Source organism: Globicephala melas, chromosome 3 (assembly GCF_963455315.2).
Source record: "Globicephala melas chromosome 3, mGloMel1.2, whole genome shotgun sequence".
Classification (NCBI taxonomy): Eukaryota; Metazoa; Chordata; class Mammalia; order Artiodactyla; family Delphinidae; genus Globicephala; species Globicephala melas.
The window spans coordinates 169079898-169097825 of record NC_083316.1 but is presented as its reverse complement, the minus strand read 5'-3'; the positions used below and the strand labels follow the sequence as shown (position 1 = coordinate 169097825).

General features: G+C 53.1%; 2 protein-coding genes across 2 annotated transcripts; both read left to right on the top strand.

The window, feature by feature from the left end:
- The first annotated feature begins 6325 nt into the window (after window positions 1-6325).
- Window positions 6326-14076, top strand: DOHH (deoxyhypusine hydroxylase). Its single transcript, XM_030845483.3, has 5 exons — window positions 6326-6632; window positions 9310-9634; window positions 11266-11342; window positions 11827-12067; window positions 13313-14076. Exons 2-5 carry the CDS (start codon window positions 9361-9363, stop codon window positions 13630-13632), a joined length of 912 nt encoding a protein of 303 aa, XP_030701343.1. The 5' UTR covers window positions 6326-6632; window positions 9310-9360; the 3' UTR covers window positions 13633-14076.
- A 2108-nt stretch (window positions 14077-16184) lies between these two features.
- Window positions 16185-17441, top strand: SMIM44 (small integral membrane protein 44). The gene is made up of 2 exons (XM_060297395.1): window positions 16185-17061; window positions 17203-17441. The coding sequence occupies exons 1-2, from the start codon at window positions 16749-16751 to the stop codon at window positions 17439-17441; spliced, it is 552 nt and encodes a 183-aa protein (XP_060153378.1). The 5' UTR covers window positions 16185-16748.
- Window positions 17442-17928: the final 487 nt, after the last annotated feature.

Genomic DNA, 17928 nt, shown 5'->3' with positions numbered 1-17928 from the left:
GTCTGAATCTGGGGGGAGTGGCTCCTCTCAGTTTAGGGTGTCGTTCTTAGTAGGGGACGGTCGCAGAAACAGGTACCCCTGCGCAGACCCACACCGCAAGGATGTAGTCACACCGCGTGATAAGCGCAGGTGAGACCCACAACAGGTGCAGGTGAAGGTCGTGCAAACCCCACTGACTACTGAAACACATTCACTCATTCATTCAACAAACACTGCGTTCCTATGAGTGCTCCTCCAGGCCCTCCAAGCAGGGAACAAAACAGATAAAAATCTCTGCTCAGGGGCTTCCCTGGTGGCGCAGTGGTTGAGAGTCCGCCTGTCGATGCAGGGGACAAAGGGTTCGTGCCCTGGTCCGGGGAGATCCCACATGCCGCGGAGCGGCTGGGCCCGTGAGCCATGGCCGCTGAGCCTGCGCGTCTGGAGCCTGTGCTCCACAACGGGAGAGGCCACAACAGTGAGAGGCCCGCGTACCAAAAAAAAAAAAAAAAAAATCTCTGCTCAAAATATGGACAAAGGATCCAAGCGGACATTTCTCCAAAGAAAATAATGGCCAATTCATGAGAAAATGGTCACCACCTGTAGTCCATGGAGAAATGCAAATCAAAACCACAGAGCTACCACTTTAGCCTACTGGATGGATGTGATTTAAAAAATAATAATAAAAATAAACACCCCATCACCCCAACCCAGGAAAATAAGTGTTGACAAAGACGTGGAACCCTCATACATTGCTGTGGGATTGTAAAATACGGAAGCGACTATGGGAACACTGGCTGTTACCCATAAAGTTATATGTAGAATTACCAGATGGCCCAGCTATTCCACTCCTACAGTTGGAGATCTGTGTGAAAACTAGTAAACAGAAACCTCATTTAAAATGGAGTAGGGAGTTCCCTGGAGGTCCAGTGGTTAGGACTCGGAGCTTTCACTGCTGTGGCCTGGGTTTGATCCTTGGTCAAGGGACTAAGATCCTGCAAGACGCACCTCACAGCCAAAAAAAAAAAAAAAAAAAGTGGAGTCAGGAAGCCAGAATGGGGCATTCTTAATTCCTACTGTAACTGAGCAGGACGCTATGGAGGCTTCCCGGAACAGACACACACACCCCCCACCTCCATGTCCTCCGCCTGCCTCCTTTTTTGTTGTTGTTTTTAAATATTTATTTATTTGGCTGCGTCAGATCTTAGTTGCGGCATGCAGTGCGTGGGCTTCTCCAGTTGCAGTGTGCAGGCTTCTCTCTAGTTCTGGTGCGTGGGCTCTCTAGTTGTGGCATGCAGGCTTAGTTGCCCCGTGGCATGTGGGATCTTAGTTCCCCGACCAGGGATCGAACCCACGTCCCCCGCATTGGAAGGCAGATTCTTAACCACTGGACCACTAAGGAAGTCTCTGCCTGCCTCTTGTCTGTAGAAGAACTTTAGCCTTCTAGGTCTTCCCCAAGTTCAAAAGAGTAAATTTTATCAGAAGTGAGAAAATGCAGAAAGGAAGGAAAACAGTCAAGCAAGACAAAATAATAATATTTTAGCCATTAAACAAAGTCAAGGACTTTTAGTTCATCCTCAAGGGCTATAGATGATATTCTGAGCCATGTCCTTTGAGCTGTTTTGCAGATACTGAAACCCCCACCAGGTGGAAGAAGTTAACTGCATGATGCCCACAAGCACGTAGACCCCACACCAGTTGGAATCAGAAGGCTGATGATGTTGACTCCCAGTTACCTCACCATCAACCAATCAGAAGAATGTCCATGAGCTGATCACACACCCCACAAACCCTCTCCCTTACCCTGTCTTTAAAAACCTTTCCCTCCTACATAGTTGGTGGGAATGTAAGTTGTTGGTACAGCTCCTATGGAAAACAGTATGGAGGTTCCTCAGAAAACTAAAAATAGAATTACCATGTGACCCAGCAATCCCACTCCTGGGAATACCTGGGCAAAACTATAATTCAAAAAGATACATGCACTCCTATGTTCATAGCAACACTGTTCACGATAGCCAAAACGTGGAAATAACTTAAACTACAGTCTGAACCCCCAGTTTTCTCCAATGGACTTTTGTTTATAACAACCCATCAACAGCTGAATGGATAAAGATGTGGTACAGACATACAATGGAATACTACTCAGCCATAAAAAAGAATGAATGAAATAATGCCATTTGCAGCAACATGGTTGCAACTAGAGATTCTCATACCAAGTGAAGTAAGTCAGAAAGAGAAAGACAAATACCATATCATATCACTTACATGTGGAATCTAAAATATGGCACAAATGAACCTATAAATAAAATAGATAAAAAACAAGGACCTACTGTATAGGGAACTATATTCACTATCTTGTAATAACCTATAATGGAAAAGAATCTGAAAAAGAATATATATGCATAACTGAAAAAAATAATATAGATACATACACATAGATGTATATGTATAACCAAATCACTTTGCTGTTCACCTGAAACTAACACAACATTATAATTCAAGTATACTTGAATTAAAAAAAAAAAAAAAGCAGCAGAGCCTCAGAACCGAAGGTGGGTGGTGTTTTGGGCTCGGCACAGACTGCTCTCTTGCTATCAGTTCCCCGCAAGCCTGAAGGTTCAAGATTCCAAGTTCTCGGACATACACAGGCCCGGCTTTTGGGTGTGGCTTCCCATATCTGCTTCCTGCACCCCTGCGTCTATCTCCACTCACTCCCAGAGCATCCTTGGGCCCGATCACACCTGGCACACTGCCCTGAAGCCTTCCAGAGTCAACACAGCGCCCAGGGTAGTCCTGTGTGGACATTAGTCTGAGCCACCAAACGTGGTCCAGATGGCGGCCCTGCGAGCCAGGCAGGTCCACTGTAAAGCCAGTTCTCTGGGGTCAGCTTTCCAACACACAGGAAGACAATAGAAAAGTAACACACTACTATGTATAAGATAGATAACCATCAAGGACCTACTGTAGAGCACAGGGAACTCTACTCAATATACTTCAAAAAAATATTTATTTATTTTATTATTTATTTATTTAGGCTGTGCCGGGTCTTAGTTACGGCCCGTGGGATCTTTAGTTGCAGCATGCGGGATCTATTCCCCGACTAGGTGTCGAACCCGGGCCCCCTGCATTGGGAGCGTGGAGTCTTAACCACTGGACCACCAGGGAAGTCCCTCTACTCAATATTCTGTGATAACCTATATGAGAAAAGAACCTAAAAAAGAATGGAAATAGGTGTATGTATAACTGAACCTCTATGCTGAACACCTGAAACTGACATTGTAAACCAACTATACCCCCAATAAAATTTAAAAAAAGAAAAGAAAAGTAACAATAATCGGGATGTCAGCTCCATGAGGCCAGAGACGGTCTGTTCGTTTTCTGCCCTCTGTCCCAGGACAGCGCCTGCCACATAGCAGATAATAGATATTTGCAAGATGAATAACTGAATGTTTAAACCAGCAGTTGGTCTATCCAAGTGACTTCTTTGCTGTGCGTGGCATGTTGATGCTTTTCATCAATCGCCCTCATGTTTTAAAGGGGAGATTGCATGTAAAATCAACTGCTGCCTGGCTTCCCTTAAAAATAGAACATCTAGGGAACTTCCCTGGTGGTCCAGTGGTTGGGACTCCATGCTCCCAATGCAGGGAGCTCGGGTTCAATCCCTGGTCAGGTAACTAGGATCCCACATGCCACGTGGTGTGACCAAAACATAAATAAAGATTTAAAATTAAAAAAAAAAAAAAGGAACATCTGGCCACAAAGGGCAATGACTGGCTGGAGAGGGGTGGCAGCCACCCATAGAAGGAGCCTGGGTGCCCCAGGCCCCCGTTATGTTTGATTCACCCCCTTATGCTTCTTGCCTGACCCAGAAAGCAGGAGATGGCTGAGAACAGGACCCTGAGTAGTCAGGCGAATTCTGTCTCCTGATCAAAGTGACCACCTTGTGAAGGCTGCAAGCTCACCCTGAAGGGGCTGCTGTCACATCCCTAACAAATGTCAAAATAAAATAGTACAGTAAAAAGAATTCAAGCAGCACAGGGAGGTGTAAGATTTAAAGTAAGTACTCTGGGTAAATTGTTGGCCATTTTTCAAAAATTTTACCCATATGTAATTTACATATCTAAATCCATTTATGTAAATGAGATCACATTATTGATGCTGTGCCTTGCTCTCTTCACTTTTTGGAAGTACATCTTGGACCACTTTTCATACAACGTGGGTAGATCTTCCCATCCTTTTGTAGGTCTCAAACCCATGTCCCCTGCATTGGAAGGCAGGTTCTTAACCACTGCGCCACCAGGGCAGCCCTTTTTTGCCATTTTAAATAATGTTGCAATGAATACTTCTTTTTTCACTTTTCTTTACACTAGTGTCAGCGAAATTCCTCAAAATGGATTTGCAGACTCAAAGGTTCCGCATTTTAAAAAGTTAAGACACTTTTCAAATGTGTAACTTTGAAATGTTTAAACACTGAGAATAGAAGTAGCCCTCCTTTTCCCTGCCACCTATTTTTCCAACAGTTTATTGAGGAAACTTTCAGATGTACAGAAAAGTTGAAAGAATTTTACAGTGGACTGTCATATGCCCACCGTCCACCTTCTCCAATGAACATTTTACTATATTTGCCTTATTATGTATTTATCCATCCATCAATATATCTCACTTTTTATGCATCTCCAAATAAGTCACACTCATCACATCCATTAGGATGGCTACTATCAAAACAGAAAATAACAAGTGCTGGTGAGAATGTGGAGAAATTGCGATCCTTGAATGTTGCTGCTGGGAATGTAAAATGGTGCAGCTGCTGTGGACAAAGTTCAGCAGTTCCTCAAAAAGTTAAACATAGAACTACCACATGATCCGGAAATTCCACTCCTGGGTATATGCCCAAAAGATTCGAAAATAGGGAATCAAAGAGGTACTTGTACACCAATGTTCAGAGCAGCATTATTTACAATAGCCAAAAGGTGGAGACAATCCAAATGTCCATTGAGGGATGAACAGATAAACAAAATGTGGTCCATTCATGCAATAGGAAGGAAATTACAAAGGAAGGAAATTGTGATTCACGCGACAACATGATGAACCCTGAGGATAACTATGCTCAGTTGAAATAAGCCAGACACAAAAGGACAAATATTGTTTGATCCCACTTTCTAAGCTTCCTAGGGTAGTCAAAATCAGAGACAGAAAATATAATAGAGGTTACCAGGGCCTGAGGCCACTGTGAATAATGCTTTGATGAACATGGATGCACAATTATCTGAGTCCCTGCTTTCATTTCTCTTGGGTGTAACTAGGAGTGGAATTGCTGGATTATATGGTTGTTCTATGTTTAACTCTTTGAGGAACCGCTATATTCTTTTTTTTTTTTTTTCCTCTCCCGCTGCGGAGCACAGGCTCCGGACGCGCAGGCCCAGCGGCCATGGCTCACGGGCCCAGCCGCTCCGCGGCACGTGGGATCTTCCCGGACCGGGGCATGAACACATGTCCCCTGCATCGGCAGGCGGACTCTCAACCACTGCGCCACCAGGGAAGCCCCCGCTATAGTCTTTTGACACAATCACTTACAAGCTCTCTTTTCTCTGGCTGGTGGCAGCCAGTGGTGGCTTGGACCTTCAATGGGGGCGATAGATGAGCAAAGTACCTGAATTCCGACTCTATTTCAGAGGCAGAGTTAACAGGACCCTGGATGTCTAGGATGGGGAGGCCAATGGTTCATGGTTGCTCCATCCTTCCTACGTGTCAAAAACCTTGTACTTAGCCTTAACATAACTCTTTCTTCCAAATGCCATGTCCAATCCAGCCACAAATCCTGTTTGCTCCACCTTCAGAATTAATCCAGAATCTGAATACTTCTCTCGCCCTTCACCGTCCCTCCTGTCTGTTTTCTACTCACCAGCCTGAATGATCCTGTTAACAGTCAGAGTATGCCATTTCCCTGATTACGACACTCCAGTGGTTTCTCATTTTGTCAGAGTAAAGCCAAGTCCTTCCTAAAACTGCCCACCCCATACACGCACCAACGTGATTATTGTTTCCTCCTTAGCCTGTCACCACCTAATATGTATTTTTACTTATCCTATTACTGTTTGTCTCCTTCAGACAACCAGACTGCGAGGTTGATAAGGGTAAGGGCTGCAGGCCGTCTTGTCCTCAGCGCCCATAAACTATGTGTTAAATGAATGAATAAATGAACGACTGGATCAAGTCCTTGTTTTCATCCCTACCAATCTCGCGTCTAGCCACGCGAGTCCATTGGCCGCGCCCCTGAAACTTACCGCGCCCCAGAGACACTACGCATGCTGTATCGCTAGGCGACCCCACCTCCGGGCTGAATCGGCACAAACCATTTCCACTCGTCGTACCGGCTGGGGAGGCCGGAGAAAATCTCTTACAGGGAAAGGATGGAAGTTGCCCTTCCCTTTCCCTGAGGAATGCCATAGACTCCGCCTGATGTGTGATTGTGAGCTATGGCACCGGTGCTAACTCGCGCTTCCGGGCCTCCTCACGCTGCGGAGCCTTTGACTACATTTCCCCCTCGGTGCTGCGTTGGTACCGTCCGGCTCTGTCACGTGGGCGGCAAGATGGCGGCCCCCAGAGCGCTTTAGGAGCGTCGCGGGTGCTGGCAGTGGCGGGAGCAGGCCGGTCCGGTAGGTCCTCTGATCCGGGAGCTCGCTGGGGCGTTCCGGCGGCGGGGGAAACGTGGAGGACGCCTCGTTGGGGGTCCCGGCTCTGGGATTCTTTGGCTGGGGGGATCGAAGGGCTTCCTTCTGACAGGTCCCGGCAGCTCTTCCCCATGAATTCTGGACACTCGGCCTCCGGGGATCTCTTCACTAAAGAGTCAGCACGTGGGGCGGGGGTCCCATGTTGGGCAACCCCTTTCTTGGGGTTCTGGGAGAACCAACCTGTGAGGGATCCAGTACTGGGGGATCCACATAAACAGAGGTAGAGACATCCAGTTCCTGGGAGTCTTTTCCAAGGAGCGTTGGGGAGCTGGTCGTCGCTGGGGGATCCTGTCGGCAGCCCCGAGGTTTGCCGTGTCGGGGCGACCCCTCTCTGAAGGGCGCGTCTAGTTATCGGAGATCTTTTTTTTTTGCGGTACGCGGGCCTCTCACTGTTGTGGCCTCTCCCATTGCGGAGCACAGGCTCCGGACGCGCAGGCTCAGCAGCCATGGCTCACGGGCCCAGCCGCTCCGCGGTACGTGGGATCTTCCCAGACCGGGGCACGAACCCGTGTCCCCTGCATCGGCAGGCGGACTCTCAACCACTGCGCCACCAGGGAAGCCCTATCGGAGATCCTTTTCTTGGGAATTCTTGGTTTAGAAAATCCTCAAGGGGGCGGATTCCCAGATTCTGCCTTGGTTGGGGGCTGATCCCCTCAACCCCATGTCCATACCCCTGTCCCCCTTCCCACTGAAAAATGGGCCTAATATATGGGTAGCGGGCTTCCAGATGTACCCCCTTACTTGTTCTCCTGCGTATAGAGGTGGGTGTTGGGCTCCCTGTGGAGATTTTTTTTTTAAATAAATTTATTTATTTATTCATTTTTGGCTGCGTTGGGTCTTCGTTGCTGCGCGCAGGCTTCCTTTAGTTGCGGCGAGCGGGGGCTGCTCTTCGTCGCGGTGTGCAGGCTTCTCACTGCGGTGGCTTCTCTTGTTGAGGAGAACAGGTTCTAGGCGCGTGGGCTTCAGTAGTTGTGGCACGCGGGCTCAGTAGTTGTGTTCCGCGAACTCTAGAGAGAGGGCTCAGTAGTTATGGCGCACGGACTTAGTTGCCCCGCGTCATGTGGGATCTTCCCGGACCACGGCTCGAACCCGTTTCCCCTGCTTTGGCAGGTGGATTCTTAACCACTGCGCCACCAGGGAAGGCCCTCCCTGTGGAAATATTTAATACCAGCTCTGGCTTATCAAGTGCCTACTAAGTACCAGCAGTGGGTACTAAGTGCTCTATGAGCATCATTCCATTCACAGCAACTCTGTGATGTCCATGTGCCCTTTACGCCTATTTTACAGATGATACAGTGGTTTATACTGTGTATAAACCACTCAGTACCGTGCCTGGCAGGCAGTGGGTGCCCAATTCATTCAACAATACTTATTGAGTGCCTGCTGCCATAGCGACAGACACTGTGCTGGGCCTTGGGGATACAACAGTGAACAAAATAGTGTGTGTCTCTCCTTTGTGTCTTGAGGGAGGCCCTGCACAGACCGGGATTCATGAGTCCTGGGTGCTGTCAGCACTTGACTTGCTGTGTGACCCCAGACAGGTCACAGCTCATCTGTGTAGAAGAAGGAGTTGGGTCTCCATGGTCCATAATGCCTTGCCAGCTTGCTCACCCCTGGCTTCACTCTTTTGCATGTCACCTCCTTTGATGGTCACCTGTGCGCAGGCAGCTGCACTTCCCCCATTATGCCTGCTCAACCCTACTTACGCCTCTGGGAGCTACAGCCTGCTTGTCAGGTTCACGGAGCATGTCATTGGTCTGGAGGATGGAGTCCAGCCTCAGCTGTGTCCTTGAATCTTAATCCATCTATTCAACATGGCGTTTGTGGTTTAGAGCTTGACTCGGGAGCCTGGCTCTACAAGTGGTTGTGCTTTTGTGTACTTTACTGTACAGCACTGTATAGAGTACAGTAGTACAGTATCTTTATTTCAAGCCCAGGATGTCCGGAAGCAAGCGTAAAAGCAGCGGTGATGTAGCTGGTACTGCTAAGAACCGCCAACCAATAACGATGGAAACAAAAGTGACAATAATTGAGAGACTGGGGCCAGGCGAAAAGATGGTAGACGTCACTCGTTCTTGTAACATGAATCGTTCAGCCATCAGAACAATTCTAAAGAAAAAGGACAAGATCATGGAACATGTGAAATCTGCGATAATACCAAAGAAGCGTGGAAAAATGATGGAGGAGATAGGGAAACTTCTCAATGTCCTTTATTTTTTTGTTTTTTTTGTGTGTGTGTATTATCTGTGTGAAAAGTATTATAAACCTATTACAGTACTCTATAGCCGATTATGTTTGTTGGGTACCTAGGCTAACTTTGTTGGACTTATGAACAAATTGGACTTACAGAAATGCTCTCAGAACGGGAACTCGTTTGTATGTAGGGAACTTCTTGTATAGGCCAGAGGCTCAGAGAGGGAAAGTACCTTAGGGAAGGCCACACAGCAAGTAGGCAGGGTCGGAGCCAGGCTTTGAACCCAGATGGCCAGGCTGGTCAGCAGTTAGGAAACCAGCCCCACCCCCGAGGTCCTAACGCTGAAACGCACAAGTCAGCGAGCGGTGAAGGGTGCCTCTCACCTGGCCTCTTGTTTTTCTGCTGCAGGTTCTCGAGCCCACGAGTCCCCTTGTTTAGCCCAAGCCCAGCGGCAGCACCATGGTGACGGAGCAGGAGGTGGAGGGGTTGGGGCAGATGCTGGTGGACCCCCAGAAGCCCCTGCAGGCCCGCTTCCGGGCGTTGTTCACACTGCGCGGGCTCGGGGGTCCAGCAGCCATCTCCTGGATCAGCCGGGCCTTCAGCGACGACTCGGCCCTGCTCAAGCACGAGCTGGCCTACTGCCTGGGTCAGATGCAGGACTCACGGGCCATCCCCGTGCTGGTGGACGTGCTTCGTGACACCCGCCAGGAGCCCATGGTGCGCCACGAGGCAGGTGAGCGGCGGTGAGGGTGCGGGCTATACCAGGCTGGCTCTGGAAGGGGTGGGCGATAAGCATCCTCCCACGATCTCTGTCCCGGGTCTCAACTCTGCCGCTGCAGCGTAAGAGCCACCCTGAACCCCAGTCAACAGATGGGCGTGTGGCCGCCAGCCAGTCCAACTTTATGGGCCCTGAGATTTGAATCTCACATCACTTTTACGCGTCATAAAATGTGATCCTTTTGAATTTTTTCTTTCTTTCTTTTTTTTTTTTTTAAACGGCTCACGGGCTTAGTTGCTCTGTGGCATGTGGGATCTTCCCAGACCAGGGATCGAACCTTGTCCCCTGCCTTGGTAGGCAGATTCTTAACCACTGCACCACCAGGGAAGTCCCCTTTTGATTTTTCAAAAACCATTTAAAAATGGAAAAACCATTCTTCGTTCATACAAAGACATATGGTGTCTTTGGATGGTGGCCATGGATGGTCAATCCCTGAGATCACTCATTCAGTTCGTTCACCGGACGTGTTTATGGACTGCCTGCTGTGGACCAGGCCCTGTTCTCACAAGGGACTCTGACGGCAAACAAGATGGACTAGAAACACCCTTGGCGGGTCTGTGCAGCCGGGGCTGTGTTTGTATTGATGTATCCAGTGAGCTCATAGCCAGCAGGGGGAATTGTTTCCATTTGATTGTTTTGGGGCCTTTTTAATATTCCCCATGATGATCTCCAGCTATGCCAGGCTGCCCTGGGGACCGCTCAAGACCCCAATCGCTGATGCTGTTGGAGTTCTCCTTACAAAGAATGTTCGACCCCAAACCTCTCTTGTCCCATAAGCGCTGTTAGTTTGAGTGTGTGATTTTGTAGAACACCCAGTCATGTTATGGTGGAAACACTTATGTAAGTGCTAAGGAGGAAAATAAAGCCATGGGCGGGATGGGGGTGCTGGAGGTGTTGCCTTTTTTTTTTTGGCCTCGCCACGGGGCATGTGGGATCCCAGTTCCCCGACTAGGGATCAAACCCGTACCTCCTGCATTTGACACACAGAGTCTTAACCACTGGACCACAAGGGAAGTCCGGTGTTGCCATTTTTAATTGGTGGTTACCAATTAAAAGACCTAAGTGGAGTAAGGGAGTTATCTAGGTAGATGTCTGGGGAAAGGTGCTCCAGGTAGCGGGCACGGCCTTTGCAAAGGCCCTGAGGCAGGATGGTGCTGGTCTGCTGACCCTCCTTGCCCACAGTACAACTTAAAAACCTCCACCAGGTTTTCAGGGCTCCCCTTGATGGGCTCGACTCAGCCAACTGTTCTTGGCTCCTTGCCACCCGTGTCCCCAAGTTGTAATGACACGCTTGTCTGTGTCTCCCCTCTAGGCCGTGAGCTCTGGGGGTGAGGGCTGGGGCGGGGTCTGAGTCTGGTTCCAGCAAAGCCTGATTTCTGGGGAAGGGACGCTAACTGGCACAGCTTCAGGGCTGGACCAGCTCCAGCTCCAAACCTCAGTGGCTGGAGCGGCCCGCAGGATACAGGCAGAGCGATGGGGAGGGGCATCACGGAGGAGGCGTTGGTGCTGGTTAGCGCCTCTCCACCCGCCGAGGCATTCAGGGCGTTTCCCAGCCAATCAACATGTGCCCTCTGCCCCATTCTCAGGGGAGGCCCTGGGAGCCATTGGGGACCCAGAGGTGCTGGAGATCCTGAAGCAGTACTCCACCGACCCTGTCATCGAGGTAACACAGCCCCTCCCCCACCCCCCTCCGTGCTTCGGGCCCAGGAAGCGGCCTCAGACCCTGTGCCTGGTTGCCAGGGTAACCACCCGGCCCAGGGATGCTGAGAGGACCACTGCCCCACTCACGGTTTGTCATCACCTTTAGGACAAAATCCCAAGCCCGCAGGCCCCAAGTAGTCTGGCCCAGCCACCTCAGATCATCTCTGTTGTTGGCTCTTCCCTGACGGGTCCGGCACGTCCTGCCTTGGGGCCTTTGCACTGGCTGATTCCACCTGACGCCTCTCTCACTGGTTCTGATGTCACCTTCAAGCTAGCCCCTCCTGGTCCTCTGCCCCTGGTCACTCTCTAGTCACAGCAGCCCCTGCTGGTTTGTCTCCAGTCTGGAAAGATCAGTTGGTCCTGTGTCTGTTGGCTCCACCCCTGCTAAACCGGGAGCCCTGGGGGCTGGGGGAGGGCCCGGCACATCCACCCCCCTGTCCCCGCAGGTGGCAGAGACGTGCCAGCTGGCCGTCCGGCGGCTGGAGTGGCTGCAGCAGCACAGCGGGGAGCCGGTGGCTCAGGGGCCCTACCTCTCCGTGGATCCGGCCCCATCCGCCGAGGAGCGCGACGTGGGGCGGCTGCGGGTGGCGCTGCTGGATGAGGCCCGGCCGCTCTTCGACCGATACCGAGCCATGTTCGCCCTGCGTGATGCTGGCGGGGAGGAGGCTGCCCTGGCGCTGGCCGAGGGTGAGGAGGGGCCCCGGGGGGCAGGGTCGGGGCCCCTTGGGGAGGCCCAGTGGCCACATCTGTCATACGGGGCAGCCCAGCGTCCCAGGGCACTTGCATCCTGGGGCAGGTACTCCTCTTATTACCCCCTCTTCTCTGTGGAGGATGCCTAGGCCCAGAGAGGCACAGATACCTGCCCAAGATCACACAGTGGTCCGAGCAGCAGTTGGGATTTGATCCCCAGAAGCCCTGTTTTTTTTGTTTTTGTTTTTTAAATTTTTTTGGCCACGCGAGGCATGCGGGATATTAGTTCCCCGACTAGGGATCGAACCTGTGCCCCCTGCATTGGAAGCGCAGAGTCTTAACTGCTGGCCCACCAGGGAATTCCCCAGATGCCCTGTCATCATTTACTTGTGTCATTTTCATCCCAGCTCTGCAGGGAGCCCCGTGCAAGCCTGCGGGGCTGTGGTTCCCCCACCTGAAAAGGAGGGGGGGACTTGGGGAATCCTGGGGTCCCTTGGCACCCCCCCCGTTGCCTGAGGTGGTCTGCTTCTGGTCCACAGAGCACTCAGAGCCCCCCTCTGCCCTCCTGGAGCTTCCTGTCTGGCAGAGGAGATGTCCAGCCATCACCATGACCCAGGACCCAGGGGATGCCGGGTGGGAGCACAGAGTGGGTGTGTGGTGGGTTTGTCCTGGATAATGCTCGGAGCAGGGGCCGCACAGTCTGGCGGGCCTGCTTCAAACCAGCTCTGCCTGAAAAGTGGCATCTGATCGCAGGCAGGTCACTCCCAGGTCCGGCCGCGGGTCCCCATCAGGAGAAGCGTGGCCTGTCTGGCTGTGGTGGGGTGAAAGGCCCGGGACTCCCAGTGTCACTGATAAGACTCTATCGTGTGTGGAGTCGTGTGGGAAGCAACCCAGAAGCACAAATGCACAACATGCCTGCAAATAGCACTGGCTGGTGTGAGGACAACGCAGAGCACAGAAGTTCAGGGAGAGGCGGGGAGGGACGCTGGGCCTGGGAAGGAGGAGGCCACGCCCGGTCCGGCCAGAGGGAGGGCGGAGTTCCCAGTGCCTGGCTGACCCCTCGTTGCTTCTCCTGCCCCGTGTCTCCGGGCCATCCCTCTGGGCAGCGCTGAGCACCAGGGCGGGGTGTCCTCGACGGGTACCCTTTCCACCCCTCTTGGACACTTCTGTCCCCAGGCTGCCCTGCCCCAGGTCCCTTCCTGTCCCGATGGCTCCCCCAGCCCGCAACTCTCTCTCCCGCAGGCCTGCACTGCGGCAGTGCCCTCTTCCGCCACGAGATTGGCTACGTCCTGGGCCAGCTGCAGCACGAGGCGGCCGTGCCCCAGCTGGCGGCGGCCCTGGCGCGACCCACCGAGAACCCCATGGTGCGGCACGAGTGCGCGGAGGCCCTAGGGGCCATCGCCCGGCCCGCCTGCCTGGCCGCCCTGCGGGCCCACGCGGCAGACCCCGAGCGCGTGGTGCGGGAGAGCTGCGAGGTGGCCCTGGACATGTATGAGTATGAGACAGGGTCGGCCTTCCAGTACGCAGACGGGCTGGAGCACCTGCGCCCACCCCCCTCATAGGGCCGCTCCCTCGAGGACTCTGCCCATAAACCATGTTGGAATGAATTGCATCTCGCTTCCCTGCCTCCCAGCCGCTTTCGCATCTTGAACCCCTGGGTGGACTGCAGGCTCCCCGGGGCCAGGCTGAAGTCTCTTCTCTGCCACTCTGAGTGCAGGGCTGCAGTGTTGGCGTGGGAGGGGTATCTAGGGGGTCCGGGGACAGGGCTGTGCTCTGGGGGGTTGGGGTGCTGTGGCCCAGCTTCTCTAGGAATGAGGGGGTGCAGGGAAAGGTGCTATGGGCAAACCCGTCCCCGTCGGGCCTGGGCAGGGTCTGGGGGCGTCAGAGAGCTGTCCTTGGGGTGGGCAGGTGGTCCCTGGGTGGGGTGGCCTGGGCTGGAGCTCAGGGAGGGACAAGCAGGTCCCAGGACATTCCCCAAATGGACTATTAAATTATTTTTGCCAAGTGATGACTGTCAGAGTGTGTTGGGAGGCCTCTGGGGTGAGGGTTGGCTGCTCTAAAGGAACATATCCTAAGTGTGGGGGGCCAGGGCGTTTGGAGAGCTCAGCTCTGGGATCTGCCCTGCCCCAGACACTGTGACCGACACGAGCCTGTGGCCCTGTTTCACATCAGTTCCCAGGGGTAAAATCTGCCCAGCCAGACCCCCCAAAGGGGTTGAGGGGGAACAGCCCTGCATCCTGGCCCTCTCCAAACCTCAGCCTCACCTACTCCTATTGGGGGCATAGGGGAAGGGGTTTAGTGGTGTGACAAGGAGTCTGGGCCCATCCTACCTACCTCCCTTACTGCCTCCTCATGCAGTCTCAAGCAGCCCATTTACCGCTCTATAAAATGGGTGTTAACAAGAGAACCTAATTTTACATGTGACGCATTTTCCACACCAAGCAATTCTCCGTTTCTCCATGGATGTCAGCTGGGCGTCCCGCAATTCAATTCAGTTCTCTGACACTATCTACCCTGAATCAGTGCAGACCCTCCAGGTTCAGGGTTCAGTCCTGCAGGACTGCCCCCACTTCAGATGCAGGTCCCAAGTCCGGACCTCCCATACTTCTGACAGACTGGTTATGAATTGGGGTTCCCACCACCCCCTCTTCACATTTGAAGAATGGCTCACAGAATCAGGAAAGCACTTTACTTAACCTGTTTATCATAAACGAGGCAAATGAACAGCCAGATGAAGAGGCACAAGGTCTGAAGGGTCGGAAACCAGGAGCTTCTGTCCCCGTGGAGTTTGGGGTGAATGCTTTTAACCTGCTCGGAAGCTCTCCAAGCCCCTTCCTGTAGGGTTTTTATGGAGGTTCCATCACGTGGGCATGATTTGGCAAATCACTGGCCATTGGCAATAATCTCAGTTCCCAGCCCCTCTCCTCTCCCTGAGGGGTGGGGCTGAAAGTTCCATCCCTCTAATCCCAGGGTCAGTTCCCCTGGCCACCAGCCCACATCCCGAAGCTACCACGCCCCTGCCCTCATTAGCATACACGCAGGCGTGGTGGAAAGGGGCTGATTATGAACCACAAAGGAGGCTCCCCTCTCCCCCATCACTCAGGAAATTACACGGTCCTGGGAGCTCCAAGCCAGGAACCAGGACGAAGACCAAACAGATCTCTTGTTATCTCACAGCGTCACCCTCGGGCGCTAGCTGCGGGCCCCCTCCCCCATTTATCCCCTGGCCCCTAGCCCCTCTCGCCAACGCGGCCATCACTTCAGCCTTTCTCCCTTCTCCAGTTTTCCCTCTTTGCCCGTCAGTATAGATAGGCTGTAATTTCTTTTCTTTTTTGAATTTTATTTTATTTATTTTTTATACAGCAGGTTCTTTTTAGTTATCTATTTTTTTTTTTAGTTATCTATTTTATACATATTAGTGTATATATGTCAATCCCAATCTCCCAATGCATCCCACCACCACCCCCTCCGCCATTTTCCCCCCTTCAAGCTGTAATTTCTTAAAAACATGAACCACCACCACCCACAGCCCTTCCTGACTCCATGACTTGCAGCTCTCTCAAACCTGCACCAACTAGGACCGCCCCACCTGTCCCCAGAACCGTCCTTGCCCACAGGTGACCTCCCAGTGTCCAAATACGGTGGTCACATCTCAGTCTGCGCCCTCCCCCTCTCAGCAGCCTCTGACCCGGCCAGCCACCCTGCTCCTGGGAAATTCTCAGGGACTCCGCCTCTGGGCCCAGGGCTGAGTCCGCCGGCCCCACCCACACCCCCGCCCGGGTGGTCTCATCCACTCTTGGGGCTCGAACCCCATCTATGTCCCAATGACGCCCACTGTCCTGACTCCAGCCCGGGGCCTCCTCTGAGCTCTTGGCTCGGGGTCCAGTTTGGACATCTCCACTTAGATATTGCTGAGGCATCCCAAACTTAGCCTGTCCTGAGAATTCCTCATGTTACCTCCCAAAGTGGCTCCTCCCACAGGAAATGGAAACTCCATCATTTCAGGTGTTCAGCCTGCAAACATTGGGGTTTGGCCAGTTTAAGATCTACCCCAGCTCTGCCCATTGCCCCACCCCCCCACCCCCGCCAAGCCTCTGCCTCCACCTGGTCCAGCATCATTATTGCCCACCTGGAGCAGCTCAATCCCTCCTCCCCATCCCTGGCTCCCATCCTCAGCCCATAGTCTGTCTTCCCCAGAGAAGCCACCGGAGGGCGCCCGTGAGCACCTGAGTCAGGTCCCGTCTAACAAGCCCAGGAAGGTCCTGCCCCAGGGCCTTTGCACCGAATGTTTCCTCTGCCTGGAAAGCTCTTGCTTTTGGTACTCCCATGCCCGGTTCCCTTCCTTCTCTGGGTCTCTGCTGAAATGTCATCTGAACATGGCCTTGGCTGCTCTATTGTGAGAGGCTGCTCTATTAGACCATGGTCTCCCCCCACAGTACCCTCAAACCACTCTTTGCTTTTTAACACGATATATCATTTACTCTGAGGTTATGCATTTCTCAGAGTCTATCTCTCCATCTTGAACGTCAGCTCCACGAGAGCAGGGATTTTCCCAGAAGCGGGGACATCCTGTGCAAAGGCCCTGAGATGGGGATGGACGTGCAGGGTAGCACCTGGCGTGGTTGGAGCTGAGCGAGGGAGGGGGGCCAGTGGGCGGAAGTGATTTGCAACGTGATCCATGCAGGCAGATGGAGGCCGTGGGGGAGCCCCAAATCCTCTTACCCAAAAGCTCCTTAATATTTCCGCCTGGCGGGTCACCACCGGGCTGCCCCTGCTCCAGGTGGCTGCCATGCCAGCGCTGGCACTCGAGGAGGGGATGGAGGGCTGGAGCCCGGCCTCGCCACTCTACGAGGAGTACCGCCCACCGCCGCTGGACACCATCCGCCTCCCCAGGTACGCGCTGTACCTGCTTCTGGCTGCGTTCGTGGTGGTGGCCATAGCCTACGCCATTGTCGGGCATCTCATCAAGGACCTCGCCCACGACCTGGCCGGTGAGCCACTACCCACTACGAGCCTGGCTTGGGCTAGTGCTGGGCCACTTAGTGGGGGGGTGTCCGAGGGCCTCTCCTTGCCAGGGAGGGGGCAGAGGGTGGCCGGGCCTGGGGATGCTCCTCACCAGCCTCCTGCCTCAGACTGGGCATTCGGCCCGAAGCCGGACCAGGAGGATGGCCCCCGGGAGCTGCCCGAGAGCCCCGAGGACGAAAATCTGGAGGAGCTGGACCTGCAGCTGGCGCTGGCCTGGCGGGTTGACGAGGACGCCGCTCAGGGTGGCGAGGGGGCCCCCGCAGAAGCCCCAGCCCGGCCCTGCCACCGCCCCTCCATCGCCTTCAAAGACCCACCAGCCCGAAGCTCCTTCTGGAAGCTGGGCTGAGCCAGGCCCTGCCCTCCAGCCCGGGAGCCAGTTCCAGCCCCTTTGGCGGTTGTATAAACCAGACTTGTGCCCATCAGAGCCCTTTCACCTTTGATCTGTGCTGTCTTGACAGAGAACGTTCTCTTTCTTGGCTGGTGGACTCCAGTGGCTGGACACTGATTTTTTTTTAATTAATTAATTTTATTTTTAATTTATTTTTGGCTGTGTTGGGTCTTCATTGCTGTGCGCGGGCTTTCTCTAGTTGCGGAGAGCGGGGGCTACTTTTCGTTGCGGTGCGCGGGCTTCTCATTGCGGTGGCTTCTCCTGTTGTGGAGCACGGGCTCTAGGCATGTGGGCTCAGTAGTTGTGGCTCGCGGGCTCTAGAGTGCAGGCTCAGTAGTTGTGGTGCATGGGCTCAGTTGCTCCGTGGCATGTGGGATCTTCCCGGACCAGGGCTCGAACCCATGTCCTCTGCATGGGCAGGCGGATTCTTGACCACTGTGCCACC